The 17033-nt window shown below is 37.3% G+C and overlaps 1 protein-coding gene across 3 annotated transcripts in view; it reads right to left on the reverse strand.

Annotated features, from left to right (window-relative positions):
* The window catches only part of Hecw2 (HECT, C2 and WW domain containing E3 ubiquitin protein ligase 2), a 373687-nt gene that overhangs the window by 119380 nt on the left and 237274 nt on the right, over positions 1–17033 (reverse strand). For all 3 annotated transcript variants that reach the window (XM_047544667.1, XM_047544666.1, XM_047544668.1), the window contains 3 exons: positions 12194–12288; positions 6644–6719; positions 2333–2502 (listed from right to left, as the gene is read on the reverse strand). In XM_047544667.1, the coding sequence (XP_047400623.1) occupies positions 2333–2502; positions 6644–6719; positions 12194–12288 (341 nt within the window). The remainder of the gene's footprint in view (positions 1–2332; positions 2503–6643; positions 6720–12193; positions 12289–17033) is intronic.

Consider the following 17033-nt stretch of genomic DNA (forward strand, 5'->3'; position numbering starts at 1 on the left):
AACAGTTTTAGATGTTATCAAATATTAAATTATACAAAATTTTATAATCACTACATTTATCACATCTTAATTCTGATATTTAATATTTTGATATAGAACGAACTGAAATATTTTATTAATAGTCATTTAAATCCCTAATCTCTTGGGGTTTTTTTAATTAATTAATTATTTTTTTTTATTGTAAACAAATGGGATACATGTTGTTTCTCTGTACATGGAATAAAGGCATACCATTTGTGTAATCATAAATTTACATAGGGTAGGGAGTTCGAAGTTGCAAAACATAGTTTATAATACTCCTTCACTTAGTGGTTGAAGTAGGAACATTTCTAGAGTATTGTGGTATCCCTAAGAAGTATTAAAATAAAACAATGTTTAAATGGAATTATTACTTAAGTTTAAAAGACACATGGGATCATGTTTTCTGGGACAGAAAACAAAAGGAAGAAGTAGAGATGGGCTTTGTTTTATTTAAGAATGCCATGGGAGAAAACTGAATTGGAGTTGATAAGTATATAAAATAAATATAAAAAGCTTTACCCATTTTATCATTAAGATAAATTTTTCTTTTAAAGATGAGGATATCAGAATAAGTAAAAGATAGGGCCAGAAAACTAACCAAAATAAAGTCACTCTTTCCCTGACAGAATCCACGCAACCATAGTGATGTGAATGGTGCCAGCCAGCTTGGTGCTTAGGCACCACAACTTATTTAGTCATAACAATTAAAGTTCTCCGAGGGCCAGGCAATTTGGCAGTCTGCTTTATGGATAAAAGCACTTCCTTAGAATGAGAAAGCTGAATGTAAGCCCCACTTCTGCCTCTTGAGTAGTTAGTCACGTAAACACTTTAAGCTTTGGTTTCTTAATCACCAAAATAGAGAGAAGATAATCTCATCCCATGGCCTCCCCTATCTGGCTTGCAGCGGTGACATTAGAAAATAAAGCAATTGCTTGTTTCGCTACTATATTCACTACTAGCCTTCTAGAGATTACACTGAGATATATTCTGTCTTCTAGGCTCTGAAATATGTTAGATTAAGGGGTATGCCTTTAAGTGTTATTTCTTATTAAGACAGCCTAAGTAGTTTTTTAAACCAGGTTTAAGAACACAAGTGCTATTTGTCAATTTAGATAACCAGAGCCACTGCCCAGGAGACACATCTTGTGTGCTGACAAGGATCAAGGCCACACCTCTTCTCAAATTGGTTTTAGATCCCCGGTATTCTCTCTCTCCAATTAAATATTTCTACAACATTGTAAGAATGTACTACTACCATTAATCATTTAGGGTATAATCTAATTAATTGTGTAACTCCAATTTTCTGGTTTACCCAGAAAATTCTAAAGTCTTGGATCCCTGAAAAGTATTGGGAGAGCGAATGCCTTAGTCACGCTGCAAGTAACCACATGGTGTCTTTTTGTTCATTCTCTGACTTGTCGTATTTCTAATGAGAAAATCCTTTGCTTGGTTTCACTGATATGGGCACTAGGATGACGGGCAGCATACTGTAGCTGTGAGGAAGTCTAAAATACCATCAACACAATCTGCCATCACTCAGGGTGACATCTCTTGGAATGGCTCATGTAACAAAAATCTAGAAATCTACAAAAGATTTGCCAAAGCCCTCAGAGAAGTTCCTTTAATTTGAAAAGAATTCATGCTAGGACAAAATATCAATTTTAAATAAAAACTGGGTCAGTATTACTGATTTTTCCTTTTGCCTCAGGTTCTGCAAAGTAATGTTACTGATCCTGTTCTTATTCAAAATTGTTGGCATTTTGTTCATGGCAAATTTTTTGCATTAATTTTAATTTTGTTAAAAAAGTAATAATAATTCATGAAGCCAGGCATGGTGGTATGTCCCTGTAATCCCAGTGAACCCAGGAGGTGGAGGCAGGAGTATTGCAAGTTCAAGGCCAGCCTCAGTAATTTAGCAAGACACTGTTGCAGAAGAAAAAATTTAAAAACAGATGGGGATGTAGCATAGTGGTAGAGCCCCTCTCAGTTCAATTCCCAGTATGGCATAAAAATAAGATAAACTAAATAAATGTATTTATTCCATTAAGAAATTTATTTTGATTACTGAATCTTTTCGCAGACCCTTAAATTGTGTCCATGAGGTAAATAAATGCCTCAACTGTCTCAGACTGAACTCTGATGAGAGAGAAATAGCTCATTCTAATTGCACCCTCTTTCCAACAAAACCCAAGACACCTCAGCCATGTCACCCACACCCAGGAAGAACTCAAGGATGCGTAGAGCTCAGAGGGAAAAAAAATGAACCTGACTGACATTCTGTCAAGTAGAAGACCCCTAAGGGTCGTCTTACCTCTCGGTGCCAAATGGGATTAGTGGTGTTACTGATGATAGTAGACCTTCTCTCCTGCCCGTGGTGGGCACAGGTGGGGAAACTGCTCTTCTTCCCTGGCTGAATGGACATCTTAAGATAAGGGTCAGGATTGAAGAACATCCCTTTCTTTAGCCCAACTGCCCTAAGATCTTTAAAGAAAGAAAGAGAAGAAGGGAGGGACAAAGGAGGAGGAGGAGGAGGAAGGAGGGAGGGATGGGAAAAGGCAGAAGAAAGAAGGAAGGATCCATATATCCTGATTAGAACAGCTGAAAGACAATTCACCCTTAATCACACAAGAGGCTCTAAACACAACTATTTGATAAAACAACAACAAAGCTATTCACACTACAATTGCTTGGGCAAATGAAGACAAGTGGGTTACTGCTGCAATTTCAAAGATGGGTTTCCTCACGGGTTGTAAAACTGAAGCCAAACCTTTACCACCACCTCACACCCCTGTACTCCTATTCTGGGAAACTTAATGTGCCAGCAGGTGCATCTTCACCACCTTTTCAGAGTAGTAATTTGGCAACCAGAATTTTAGACACTGTCTTGAGAAAAACCCTTAGTAAACAGTGTACTGGAAAGCATATTCCTTCATAAAAAAAAATCAATCTTTTACATACATATAGAAATGAGTTTGAATTAAGTTTAATTAGAGAGGAAACTTCAGAGTATGCATTCATTGGTGCCATGTTTAAAATGTCATATATGTCTCATAAGTGTGAAGGACGTTAGGTGGAAAAAGTGGACCAGAAATTATTCTAAGATGTGAATCTTGCCTGCTATCTTAAAATAATTCTGCAGATACTTTTTCTGTAGTCTGTAACTTAAATTATATGATGAATGTCCTAGAGCTCACCTTAGATTCCCAAATTGTCATGTGCTGCACAAAAGTCCTAGCTGAAGTCTGTTTAGTGAGGAGACTGATTTTTTTTTTAATAGTCATGCTAAGAGATATAAAAATGTCAGGAACAAAAGCTGACCCTACTGGTTCCCCAGTTCTGAGATTACTGGTGGATTAATGTAGGTCTGGGAGCTAAGCAATCTTGAAAACTTCTGGAAGAAAATAATGTCAAGTAACTTCATGTGGTTAGCATCAGCCTGGGGAGGTCCTGAATACTCTGGTTCAGAGAGCATAGAAATCTTTGGCTGTTTAAAGGGTCTCCAGGGTCATCCATGCAAGACCATTCCTGAAATAGAAGGTCTTTCTTACAAGAAGAGAATTGACCTGGTGCTGCCCATAGAATCCTCCAGGGCAAATTGGAGGGGGTTCCCTATGGCCCACAAGAACTCATGGCCTAGATATAGGTAAAGAAAGCAGGTGAGGACTGTCCAGTGACATATAACTGGCAGGAGAGGGAGGAAGCTAAACACACCAGCAAACACTGAAGCATTCAACCAAAGGACCTTGTGTTAATAACACTGCAAGAAATATAATACAATCTTTGGCCTGACAACCAGCAAGAAAGGGAAAAGACGAATAAAGGACTAGACAGACACTCAAAGAAGCTGCTATAATCTCCTTGTCCTTACAGTCCCTATTGCTGACGCTTCATAAACTATGCAGTCACTATTAAATGCAGCGTCTGCACTGTACTGTCAGTTTAATAATGCCACACATTTTCACCTGGTTTTATTTAGCATAAAGTAGCTTTGAGAGGAGAATGCAATTTACACATTTCTTTTCTTGCCTTTGAGTACACTTGCCTTGGACTCAAAGACAGAATGATAAACTATAGATATTAAAATCTACTTCCAAACAAGGAATTTCTTTACAATAAATGAAGAGGAACGTGGACAGAAATGGCTGCTGCAAAGTCTGAAAAAGCTAAACCATTTGCAAAACGTATTCCTTCAAATGAAAAGCACTTCACCAAAAGGTTACATCATGGTAATGAAAGATGTCACTGTTAGATAACCCTGATATTAAACTCTTCCACAATGAGAAACAAGACATGGTACAAACAAATCTTCATTAATAAATACAACAAACTACCAAGTATTTTTTATCTGATAATTCAGTACCCTTTATCCATTTCATTTCTGTTCTTGCTTCTTGCTTTTTTTCTTTTATATGTTTTATTGTTCATATTCACACCACATAATGGCCAAAGAAGGACTCAAAGTCACAAAGGTATGACATGTTAAATGCCCTACTTATAATCTTATTTGGAGGGAATTTAAAATATTAATTCAAACACAATTTTTATTTTAGTTGTAAAGTTCAATTATTTGTATTCCTACTTAGATAATCAAGAGTAGAATATTTGTAGGCAACCATTCTACAGTGCTTCAATGCTCTCAGATAAAAATTAGCATCCACAGTCAATATGTTACAACCAGATTAGTTTTGTAGAATTAACATTATGGAATTGCTTTCATCTCCTATGATTTTTAGCCACTTCTGAGTTTCTGCAAATGTCTGACTATATGGTAGGAAATAAAACAGATGTTAGGTAGCCAGCCTCCATGTGAAGAGAGTTGGGACGCTGGAGGAAGTATTAAAAGAAGTATTTGGCTATGCCCCAGGATTTATTTTTCTACTTTTCAGGAAAATGCTCTAGGAATTTTACCTTCCAGATGGTCATTCTCTCATGGTGAGTTAATAGCATCCCCCCTGGAGTTAAAATCACTATATGATTGTTATATTTAGAATGATATAGTTCAATTGAAAGCATGGGGCAATAACTCTAAACTAATAAACAATAGCAAAATTTCATGTTGTACGAAATAAACCATGGTATGTTCAAACTTTAAATTTTCTGAGCTATTGGGGTTGGCCAATTGTTCACTACTATAAACAGGAATTTTCAGTACCTGCAGCCTCTCAGGACTATGAAAATCTAAACCACCAAGATGTTTTCAGGAAACAAAGAGATACAGGGATAGAAGAGTAGTACAACCAGATTTTAGGTGTCCTTCTAAAAACCTAGATGTTGTTTAAATCCTAAGGGTTCCAAACAAAATGTATTTAGCAGTGAGGCAGGCAAATCACAAGTTCAAGGTCAGCCTCAGCAACTTAGCAAGGTTCTATCTCAAAAAATAAAATAAAAACCAGAAAGGGTTGGGGATATGGTGCAGTGATAAAGAGCCCCTGGGTTCATTTCTCAGTTAAAAAAGAAAAAGAAACCTATAGGTAGTGGCCAAATTTGAACCATAAGCTGCCAGTGTACAAACCTCTGAGACTCACCAGAGAACCACAGCAAAAAAAGGCTTTCGCATAACGCAGCCTCACAGGAGGGGAGAAGGTAGCCACTAGGAGGGCCACGGGCCATCAGTGAACAGATGTGCATGCTTCTGTCATATGTGACAACTATGCCTTGTGGAAAAGCCTGATTTTAAGATCTCACTTTTGAGACCATCTATTCTCATTCACAACATATTTTGCAGTCAGGAAAAGTGGGTCTAATATAAATTTCAGAAGCACTACATCACAGAGAAATGAAACAAAACATCTTACAGTGACAGACATCTGTTAGACTTTATTGTCGTATAGTCATCTGTTTCAGTTCAATTCAAACACTGATCTTAGAGCATCCTTGACTTTATGATTGCCAATTCATTTTCTAAAATCTGTGGCTTTCAAATTTCTCTGACAATGACATATGTGTGAAATACATTTCACCTTTTCTACATTGCAGCCCAGTACACATACATTTTTTGTGCGAAAATTTTCAGTTTGTTTTAACTGATGTTTTGGCAAAACAAAAAATCAAAGTAAATTCTGATATTATTCTATTCTTTATTTTTTTTTAATGGCTGGTTTTAACTAAATCAAAGGCACAACTGCAAAAGGGTCCAAACTCATGACTCAGAGAGAAGAGCAGTGCATCAACTGTATGATAAACACACAGGCAATTAGAATATTTAACTAACAAGAAAACAAATAAAAGATTGTCTTATCCACTTTTCAACTTTTATGTGTATTCCTGCATAGAAAGAAGTATACCTTGATTTTTTTTTTCTCCTAGACTTAAAATTTTTCCTTTTTCTAACTGAAGGAAGCACAATTATTTAAAAAAATCAAAACTCCTTGGTGGAATTAGCATGTCGTATTACAGCTTTAGTAACTACTTTTATCATTAGAAAACTTGAGAGAAGAAATAATTTCGGAACTTATATTAATTCTGTCAAAGTAAGAGATATAACTGAATTCCTAGAAGTATGACCAAAAAATTCCAAAACAAGTTCACGCATTATTTATGAGAGTCTGCAGAAAGAAGGAACTATCCCTAGTTTTGAAATCAGACACTCTTAAATGGATGCCACACTTAAAAACATTCTTACCTGACAAGGTAAAGCTGACCAGCTTCCGAGAATGCAGATTTCCTGAAGCGCCTCCTTCCATGCCTTCTGCCCCCATCTGAAGAGAAAAATAACAAGTATTTAAAGTGTCACACAGGTATCATGCTACCTTATCTTCCCAGAGAACTACATATATTTGCAAATACAATGATTTTTGTATCAAAACACATTGTAGTATGTCTGTAAATTTCCAAATCTTGGAACAAAAAAAAGTAGATTCTTGAAGGTAAGACAAATATTCATATTTAAATATAATCTTTATCCTCAAATCAAAATGAGTTTTGAAATTCTTTATGAATGTGAATCAGTCTACCTTATATCCTTTTTTCCCTTAATGATAATATAGTTGACATGTACTAAAATGCACTTACATTACTATCAACATTACTATTTAACATTTATTTCCTTAAGTTAAACGCCAATCATCAAATTCCTTCAGACTTATTATGAAAATCTAGAATAAACTAAATAGTTGATTTATATCAGACTCATCTATAGATATCAGTCATCCTCTCTTGAAATATATTTGAGTTTCCACAGGGATGTCCTATCTCCTTTTTAAGCTTCTATTCTATTGCGCTGTAGGTACATGGTACATGCCATTATAATTAACAATAATAGAAATTTGTGGTGCTACTGTACTGATATATTTTTCCTAAAATCCTTCAAGTAAACTATATCTCATGTGAAACCAGTCATTTTTAGGCCATGTTGCAAATTTAGGCCTTTCTCAATTTATGCACATTCTGGTACATTGGAAGACCTTTGTGATACCCTGAAAAAGAAGTCCATAATACTGGAAGAGACAGAGTTGAAGGAGAATATGTTCTGAATCACTGGAAAGTGGAAATTACACTTTAATTCTGAAGTCTGGATTAAAACCTCTGACTGAGATTCTTTTCTTGACCAAACTTTAGTCAAGCTCCATTGAGCCCTCTGCTCAACTAGGCCTGATCTTGGGCTTCCCTTTTCCTTTGTGTAGAGTTGAGTTTTAGCAAAAATGGTGCTCTCAGTATAGGATGAATCCTCATCCTCTGCATATGTTCACTTTTAATATCAGACCAAATTCTTCACCTTCCCCTTCCCCAGGTAATATCTGAACATTCTGGCCTGACTTCAGCAAGAATTCTGTTATTCAGTTTAGCAAGAATCACTCTATTCTTTATTAACCTGTTTAGTAACTTTTCTTCCACTGACCCCACATCCCCCACTCTGCTCCTTCATTATAAATCCTCACTTTTCTTTGTTGTATTTGGAATTGTGCCAATTCTATATTAAGGTCTCTTTTTTCTATTGCTCTAGTTCCTTATTAAAATCTGCTTTTACCACCTTAACTACTGTCTAGTGCTGATTTTAACACTATCTTATCTTTGCTGAACTTCCCATATTCCTGTAAAGAAATCATGCATCATTGAGGGATTAAAAACCATCACTAATTCAAGCAAAGTTGAGAAATTCCAAAAGAAATTCTGAATACATTTAAAATTTCAAAATGAACATTTTTACAGTCTTCTCTGTAATTCCTTTACATTATTGAGACTCTTCTGTGTGATTCTTAATTGCTTCCTGGTTGTTTTACATGCATCTGCAACATACCAGGGTACCACCCAGGCATCTTTATTTCATTCCATCTATAGAACCAAATCCTTGATGATCAGAGGTTTGGTGCTCAGCAAATATGTGTGGGTTATTATATTGTTTGTGTTAATTTGATTTATCATTCCCAGATTAACTGGGGTAGAGAAAGAGCAAGCTGGCCAGACAACTGACCATGGTGAGTACTGCATCCTGCTGTCACAACACACGACTCTAGACTGTGGGGAGATAATGCAGACCACCACTGAAACAAGACATGCAGCAACCTGCCCCTCTTCTATGCCTGGGCACAGGCAGACCTGAAAAACCAGGGCCTCACTTCAAATGGACCACACTACTCAGTCAAATGGGCCACTCCAAGAACATGACACCTCTATTTGCTCTAGGTACCGGTGCTTAGTGAGTTACTTGAAAAGATTCATAGCCTATCTTCATTTAAAACCAGTTAAATATTATAAGAAACTAATAGAAACAAAAGAAAATGCCCTCTAATTCTCATTTTTAAAATGTGCTTCACCATCTGGCAATAGGCTACTCTGGAACAATTCTTAAAGAATTTGTAGAAAAACAGAGTCCCACCTGACCTCTCAGGCAAAATGCTCATCTGGAATAATACTCAAAGAATTCAATTTATCATTCATTCTAATAAAGCCAGGAAAGACCAAACATTAATACAGTGACATTAGTGGTAATAAACACATTTGTACTTGGTGTTTAGAAAAGTTTTAAAATAAACTCATTACATAGAATCATTCCAGGAAACCAGAAGCAGCACTGTCAACCAAGTGTTGAGAAAATATGTGGTAGAGGTAATGAGTGATGGTGGCCTTAATCCGGCCCTTCAGCCAAAGGATTTCCTGTTCTAAGGATCTCAAACACATATCACTGAGTATTCTCAAATGACAATAGCATCAAAATACAAATGACAGCCAAGACAAAAGTTTTTTAAATCCTTGATTCATTGTAAAAGGACATGTGAGAAAGAAGACCATATGATTAGGATGTCAGCTCATTTCCATCCCTAGGGAGTTATATCTTCCAGTTCTATTCTTAGCATCTGGTCATGGTATAATCATATTAAGTAAGTTGTTTGAATATCAATGTTGTTAGTCATAATAATTAATATACGTCACATACCTAAGGAACTATCATGCTGCTATAGAAGTATGGTGTTGATTCTCCAAATAAGGTTTCTCTTTGAGACAACATTTCAATTTTGGATACAGACCCAAGTGTTTCAAGCTTAGTCAGAAATCTATTGACCAACAATTCTATTAATCAGTCTTTGAACCAAAATATTATTTTATGATTGCCAGAGCTGTATCTGCAAAGCTCTTAAAATGATCTAAAATCTGTTTGAAGCAAATTAATTCTCTCCAAACTATCTACAGGCTTTGACAAAGTGATCTAAATGCAAAATCAATGGAATAAAATTAATGTTCAGCAGACTATAAACTCCCACTGCCTTCAGTACTATCTGGGCATTAAAACTACTCATGTCTAAAAAATTCTGAATCCAGAAAATGCTTATTATCATTACTAGTTATTGTCTAATTTCATATGTAATGAATTTTCAAAGGTTTTATTATAAACTGCCCACTCCTCCAGTTTTGTAACTTTTCCTTTAAGAATATTAACTAGAGCAAAGTCCATTCCAGAGCTTACTCTTTGACATGGCAGATTCTGTAGTCAAAAATTGTTATTCTTTTGTGATCTATGAAGTCATAAATAGTAATGTGGGCTATTCTTTTATATTCTACACTAAGTTTACTACAATGAGGACTGAAATATGATTTTATTTATTTATTTTCAATTGTATTATTATTATTGGGGGGGTACTGAGGATTGAAATCAAGAGCACTCAATCACTAAGCCACATCCCCAGGTGTATTTTGTCTTTTATTTTTAGAGACTGGGTCTCACTGAGTTGCTTAGCAACTCACTTTTGCTGAGGCTGGCTTTGAACCCGTGATCCTCCTGTCTCAGCCACCTGAGCTACTGGAATTACAGGCTTGTGCCACTGTGCCTGGCTCAATTGTACTATTTTTTGTTGGTTCTTTTTAGTTATAATGACAATAAAATTCATTTTGATATAATTATATAAGCACGGAATGCATCTTATTCTAGTTAGGACCCCATTCTTATAGATGTACAAGATGGTGGGATTCACTATGGTGTATTAATATAAGTACATTGAAAAATTATTTCAGATTTATTCCACCACTGTCTTTCCTTTTCCTATCTCCCCTCCACTAAGTGTTGAAGTATTTTCACACATTGTTCCCTCAGCCTGAAATGCTCTTCATCCTACATAACTGTCTCTCATCACATCTTCTTCAGAGAAGCCTTGCTACTAATATATTTTTCCTTAAAGAATGTAATTTGATTGATGTTGCTGTCCTTCAGTAGATCAGTAAGAGCCACAGCTGAGTTGTTTTTATCATTTTATCCCTAGTGCCTGGCACTTAGCAGGTACCCAGTGGATATAAGGAAAAGGAAAAGACTACTTGATTCAGAGGCACAGATACTATCTAAGGCAGTGCATGGTGGGTCAGGACAATTTCAGAATGCCATCTGCAGAGATTACTTTCTGAATTTCAGGAACTCCATTTGATCACTTGTCTATTTCCAAAAGTGCAACCATCTATAAATGTATATATACATGGACTCCCAGACACAATTTTGTAAAGATTCTACAGTACAAAAGTCAACATTGTTTTCTTATATTCATGATCTGGCTTTTATTAATGACTAATAAAAACTGCAACATTTTACATATCTTGGGCCCTAAGAATCACCCCAAACCATAATCCAATTGTCCATATAAAATGGACAATTCCATTCATTATAAGATTGCTGTAGTTTTAAAGTTAGTCTATTGAGTGAAAAAATTACTAAGTTGTGAAAAGTAATCCTTAGGAAAGTGCCATACCAAGAGCAGACATGCTTCTTTTACACATCCAACACAACCTGTTTCCTCCAAAAGTAAATTAGAGATCTGTTTCTTCAGTTGAGGGCCTGATAAAGAAGTTGGCTTCCCAATCTCAAAAAACTAAAGAACGAATGATCTCGCTGATAAGCGGATGAGGACATATAATGTGGGGTGGGAGGGGTTAGCGTTAGGGTTAGGGTTAGGTTTAGGGTTAGGGATAAGGAGGGTGGTAAGAATGGAGGAAAGAAGGACTGTATAGAGGGAAAAGAGGGGTGGGAGGGGTGGGGGGGAAGGGAAAAAAATAATGAATCAAACATCATTGCCCTATGTGAATTTATGATTACACAAATGGTATGCCTTGACTCCATGTACAAATAGAGAAACAACATGTATCCCATTTGTATACAATAATAAAAAAAAAAAAAGAAGAAGAAGAAGTTGGCTCCCATCAAGTGGCCATGTTTTCTAAAAATATATAAACAGTATCTTTAGGCACTAGACTCCAACTCAGCATTGAGTAGGATCCAGCACTAAGACCTTTGGAGAAAACAGCCCATTTAGAATTCCTATCTCACACTCTCTTTGGGGCAAAAGCTCCTTGATTTGATTGGCACGTAGAATCACCCACTATTTAAATGATCACTTTTTCTCTTTCACTCCCTGAATTCATGTAAATCAATTCACCTAAGATGCAAAGCCACCATTTCCTACCAACCAGCCACTCAAACCAAATTTCAAACCTTTCATGATGGGACACTCACCACTGCCCCATGAGAGGGTTCCCTGAAGAGTTGACAGTACATAGCATATTTTCCCACTGATTTGAATTATAGATTCAGATATGCCAGCCTTGTAAGCTATTTCCTTTTCTAAACCAGTGCCCACGCTGTTATGCATTTCCTTTTTCATTGTTTCTAGTAACCCTGTCAGGGCTGTAGAGGCAAAAATAGAAATCGTATCCCCACATGGACCTCAAGAGGAAGCCGGCAGTGAGGGGCACTCACCATCACAGCTGGGTTCTTCACAGTGATGCAGGGGGTCGTGGCTCGCAGGGCTCCACTAATGCCATGGTAATATTTAAAACAGATTTTTATCTCCGCTGCAAAGCAAGGGGGAAGGGGACAATAATTTAAACAATGAAACAAGTCATGTAGGAACCCACTGAGGAAACCCTCCATTCCATTCCCCTCTCAGGCAATCCCACTCTCGACTCTGGGAACAATCCCTTCTTTTCCAATCAGAGACAACAGATTATACTAGATTATACCAATTCCTGCTTGATTTTATATGCTCTTCTGAAACATTCTAAGAATAGCTCAAACATATCAGAAAAATACTGCATAAAAACCATATACCCAAAGACTGTAGATACAAGAATAGGGCTAGTTACATTTATTAAGATGCTCCACAATTTGCCAGACAGCATTAACCTCATGTTCATGCTATTATTTGACCTTTACATCATGCTTGGGAGGCAGAAAATTCCTGTCTCCATATTATAGGTGAGGAATTGAGGTTTGCTATAGGTCAGACAAGACGTGACAGTGGGGATTCAAACCCAATCTGCCCCATGTCCTAACCTCCACAATACAGTCAGACTGCCACTGTCAATGAAAATAGAGAAAAAAGTTCAGAAAGTACAAATGTGTACCATAATAGACTCTGTGGGAATCTATATTATTTTAATTTTCCAAATGATTTTAATGCTGACATTAGAGAGAGATCAAATTTGAGAACTACACACATATGTATGTATGATCTCTGTGTGTGTGTATACATATATACACATACACTACATGGCATTGTTCTGTTAATTTAAACTTGACAAAAAGCATTATAAATACCAATTGTGGTTGGAAAGTAATTACAATATCAATGAGCAAGAAGACAAAAATGTGTCAAATATAAAATCCAGAATCACCAGAATTTCTCTCCATACAGAGCATCTAGGTCTCTGAAGTGCCACAGCCAGAAGCATTTTTCCCCAGGGGTCATTCTGTATAGCTAGTGATGTCAGTGACCAAGCTCCAGAGGGAGAGTCCTGAGCTACAACAGAGAATTCCTCCTTCAACTGAGTCACTAGGATCATGAAAGTGGAGCTACTCTCTATATTTCCCCAAGGAAGTTGATCTTCACTGACTTTCCAGAAAGTACCCAAAGGCTTCTTACTCAGGATTTGGTTAGCTTATTTAAGAGAAAGATAAAATAATTAAAGAAAAATCCTCTTCCAGGAATTTATAACACCACGTTCTTCTTATCAACAACCAAATATTCAATTTCAAGAAAAGTTCCATCATGAGGTAAATATTGAGTCTTTCTATTATGTGCATTAACCTCAACCCGGTAATTAATTCACAATTCAGTTAGCATCATCAACCAAAAGATGCTTTACTATGTCCCCAGCAAAACACATGCCCAGCACTATGCCAGACCAGTCCAGGAAAGGACTCTGGTCAGCAGCTGTTTATAGCACAGCTGCTGAGATGACAGACCCAGGCATGACATAATACAGCAGACAAACACTAAAAAGGAAGAGAACAGAGACCAGGGAGAAGAGGAGGAAGACACGGTGGAGTCAGAATGATGTCATAGAACAAATAGGTCTTATGAATGAGAAAAATGGGATTAGAGAGCTAGGAGTGAGGAGTGGAGAGGCAGGGAGGTGGCAGTGATCGTGCTGAACTTGAGGAAGAGCACGAATTCTAGCTTTACTGTGACTCTCCCTCCCAAGAACCCTTCTTCAAATGACTTTTCTGACACTAACCAAGATCTTGGTTATTGAGATACCATAACAGCACGGAGCTGAGCAAACCTCACTCTCCACTTGCTTTCTTCCATGACCCACAGCACATGTTCTGTGAGAACAAACTAAAGCCACTTGCACTAGCACAAAGCTCCATAGCATGCATGATATGCGCAATTGGATTCTGTGGCATGAGCTAATTAGCATCACACTGTAAATGCAAGTGAACCCACGGTCTGTGAATCTGCCTGCAGCAGCACCTCATAAATCAAATAGTGAGTAAGCACGACACTTTTGAATAGAGAGAAGTGCATTTTTATAATATATCTCCCCCTAACTCCCTCTCAGGTTAGTGGATGTTATCTGCTCTTTAGCTAAGGTTTTAATAGTCAATTAGGCAACAGACTGAGACCAAAGAAAAGCGACTGCTTACTTCTCTTGGAGGGTATTAATGACCAGGACAGTTAGGCTAACTAACCAATGTCAGTCATTATTTTATTTCTTAGTGTAACAAAAACTCCAATCCACATGACAAATCAGAATCCATGAAACTATGAGATAAACATATTCTGAATTGCACGAAAGTAGATTTTGTGGACGTGATCACCAAAACCCTGCAGAGTGTGTTACAGAAGTGCAAAGCTAAGGAATTTCCACAGATCATCATGTCAAAACCACACACACACAGGATGGTCACCACAGCTCTGGACAAATGAGTTGTCTGCTCCTGAATGGAAGCCAGCAGTCTCCCTCAGCAGGACACAGGTGAGGATTCTGCCCTTTAGGGCATAGGAATGTTCCATACTGAGTGGGACTTTTCATCTTCAAATGTTATTTAGTATTTTAGGAGATCACTCAAAAAAATTGTTACATGGTTACCTAAACAACTTCCACTCTGAGTAAGGGAAAGAATGACTTTTTGATTAATGTATTTGATCATGTTAGTTACAGGAAGAGGTAACTATGCAAAAGGGTGAGAAAGAGAAGTTGATATCTAGGCTTCCAGCAACAGTGTATAACCTTTAACTGCAAGAGGAAAAATTTTAAAATAAAATAAAATAAAATAAAAAGCTATTCCAAAGAAATACATTCGAGGGCAGACAGAAGCAAATTCAGGCATGAGGACTGAGCATCCAGTTAGGGAGGGACCCAGTGCCCAAAGGGACAGCATGTCCACTAGCAGGGGAGATGGAGGACATAGACCAAGGAGCAATGTGAGATCCCATCCTCCTAAATGGTTCCTGATAGCCTGATGAAGTAGGCAACATCTCATCCTACTGGCCTCAAATTACAGGGGGAAATCCCAAAAGTTATTAAAAACAACAACAACAACAAAAAATGGTATTTTTTCCGAATAATCCTCATATGAAAAGCATGTTGTCTGGGAGGACAGCAAGCCAGGAGAAGGGTAAAGCTTTCCATACTGGCCTGTCAGAACCTGCTGGTGACTGAACCAGTTCTGGCCTCAGAGAATCTGGCCCAACTGACATCTTCCCTTCTGGGGCCCCTTCTGAATGATGAAGATAATTATGGAAATATGGCCTCTTTCAACAATCTTCAGGATATTTTGGCAATAGTGTTACTAAAACTAATATTTGGTACCCTCAATTTAAATGCCTCTTTCTTTTCTTTTTCTTTTTCTTTTTTTTTTTTTTTTGGTGGTGCTGGGAATTGAACCCAGGACCCTTGTGCGATGCTAGGCAAGCATTCAACCAACTGAGCTATATCCCCACCCTAAAAATTTGAATTTTTTTTTTTTTTTTTTTTGTGGTACTGGGGATTGAACTCAGAGACCCATGCATATGAGGCAAGCACTCTACCAACTGAGCTATATCCCCAGCCCCAAATTTTTAACCTATGAACTTTCATAAATACAAATAAAACATCTCCAGGGCAACAGGAGGGCAACCACATCCCCACCACAGGGGGTGTCAGGAGTGCTGGGAGGAGGCAGAGACTGCAGAGAGTGTTTAGGAACTTAAATGTGTTCTCAAGTAAAGGGGTTTCTGTAACTGTGATTCTGATATTGCGATTTAAAGCCACTATCCTACCATCTGCTTAAATGAAGAATATATTTCTGATTTTACATATGAACTAACAGATAACATGAAACTAGTAGCTGGTTGCCTTCAGGGTGGGGAAACTAGTTACTGGGGCACAAATCTGGAAAGAGATTTACTTTCACTTTTTGTATCTTTTTAATATTATATTCTTCTTATATATTACCTATTCAAAAATTATTTTTTTAAGGCAACCCAACTCAGTTATGTTAAGCTGAGGAGGCATTTATACATGATTACATCTTGAGCCTTCTCTAAAAAATGGTCTGCCAGTCACTCCCTGCATGAAATGGTTTTGCCTCAAAGACTGGGATCAGGTTCGTAGCCTTACATAGCTACATAATTCACTTAGGCAGTAGTTAACAGCTCATCCTTATTTAGAAAGTCTGGATTTGCACAAGTTTCTAGAAGTTGAACATGAAGTTGAACCATAAAGATGGGAGGGACATAAACACCCTTTTTCCTTCAATCCTTTCTGTTTTACTAAAATAATCTAAAAAATCAGGCTAATTGAGATTTATTCTTCTTTTTTTTTTTTTTTTTTTGTGGTGCCGGGGATTTGAACCCAGGGCCTTGTGCTTGTGAGGCAAGCACTCTACCAACTGAGCTATCTCCCCAGCCCGAGATTTATTCTAATATATGATTTTAATCACTGTTCTGAGTGCTTTTATGAAACTCTTAAGATCATAGTTCCTATTCAGAGCCCTTTTATTCAGGGGCCACAACCAGAGAAAGAGTAGACACATCTGAATCGCCACACCTTTGAGAAAATTTGCCCACATTCCCCGGGGCGTGCACAGTACCATTTCTGCATTTCTGCAAGTTGTCCTCTCTTTAATAAGGACATGTGCATCCCAGCCTGAAACGGGGAGGATTTCCTTGGCTAAAGCGCAGGAAAATAATAGATGAACAACATCATTGTGGCTGTGGTAGAAATCTACAGTATTAGAGAACTATCCCCAAACATTAAATATGAGGATATAGAATGAAAACCACCAAATCTCAATCCAAGGGCCAAGAGGACCCTTCTGACGTCAGTGG

Source organism: Sciurus carolinensis, chromosome 3 (genome assembly GCF_902686445.1).
Source record: "Sciurus carolinensis chromosome 3, mSciCar1.2, whole genome shotgun sequence".
NCBI classification, from domain to species: Eukaryota; Metazoa; Chordata; class Mammalia; order Rodentia; family Sciuridae; genus Sciurus; species Sciurus carolinensis.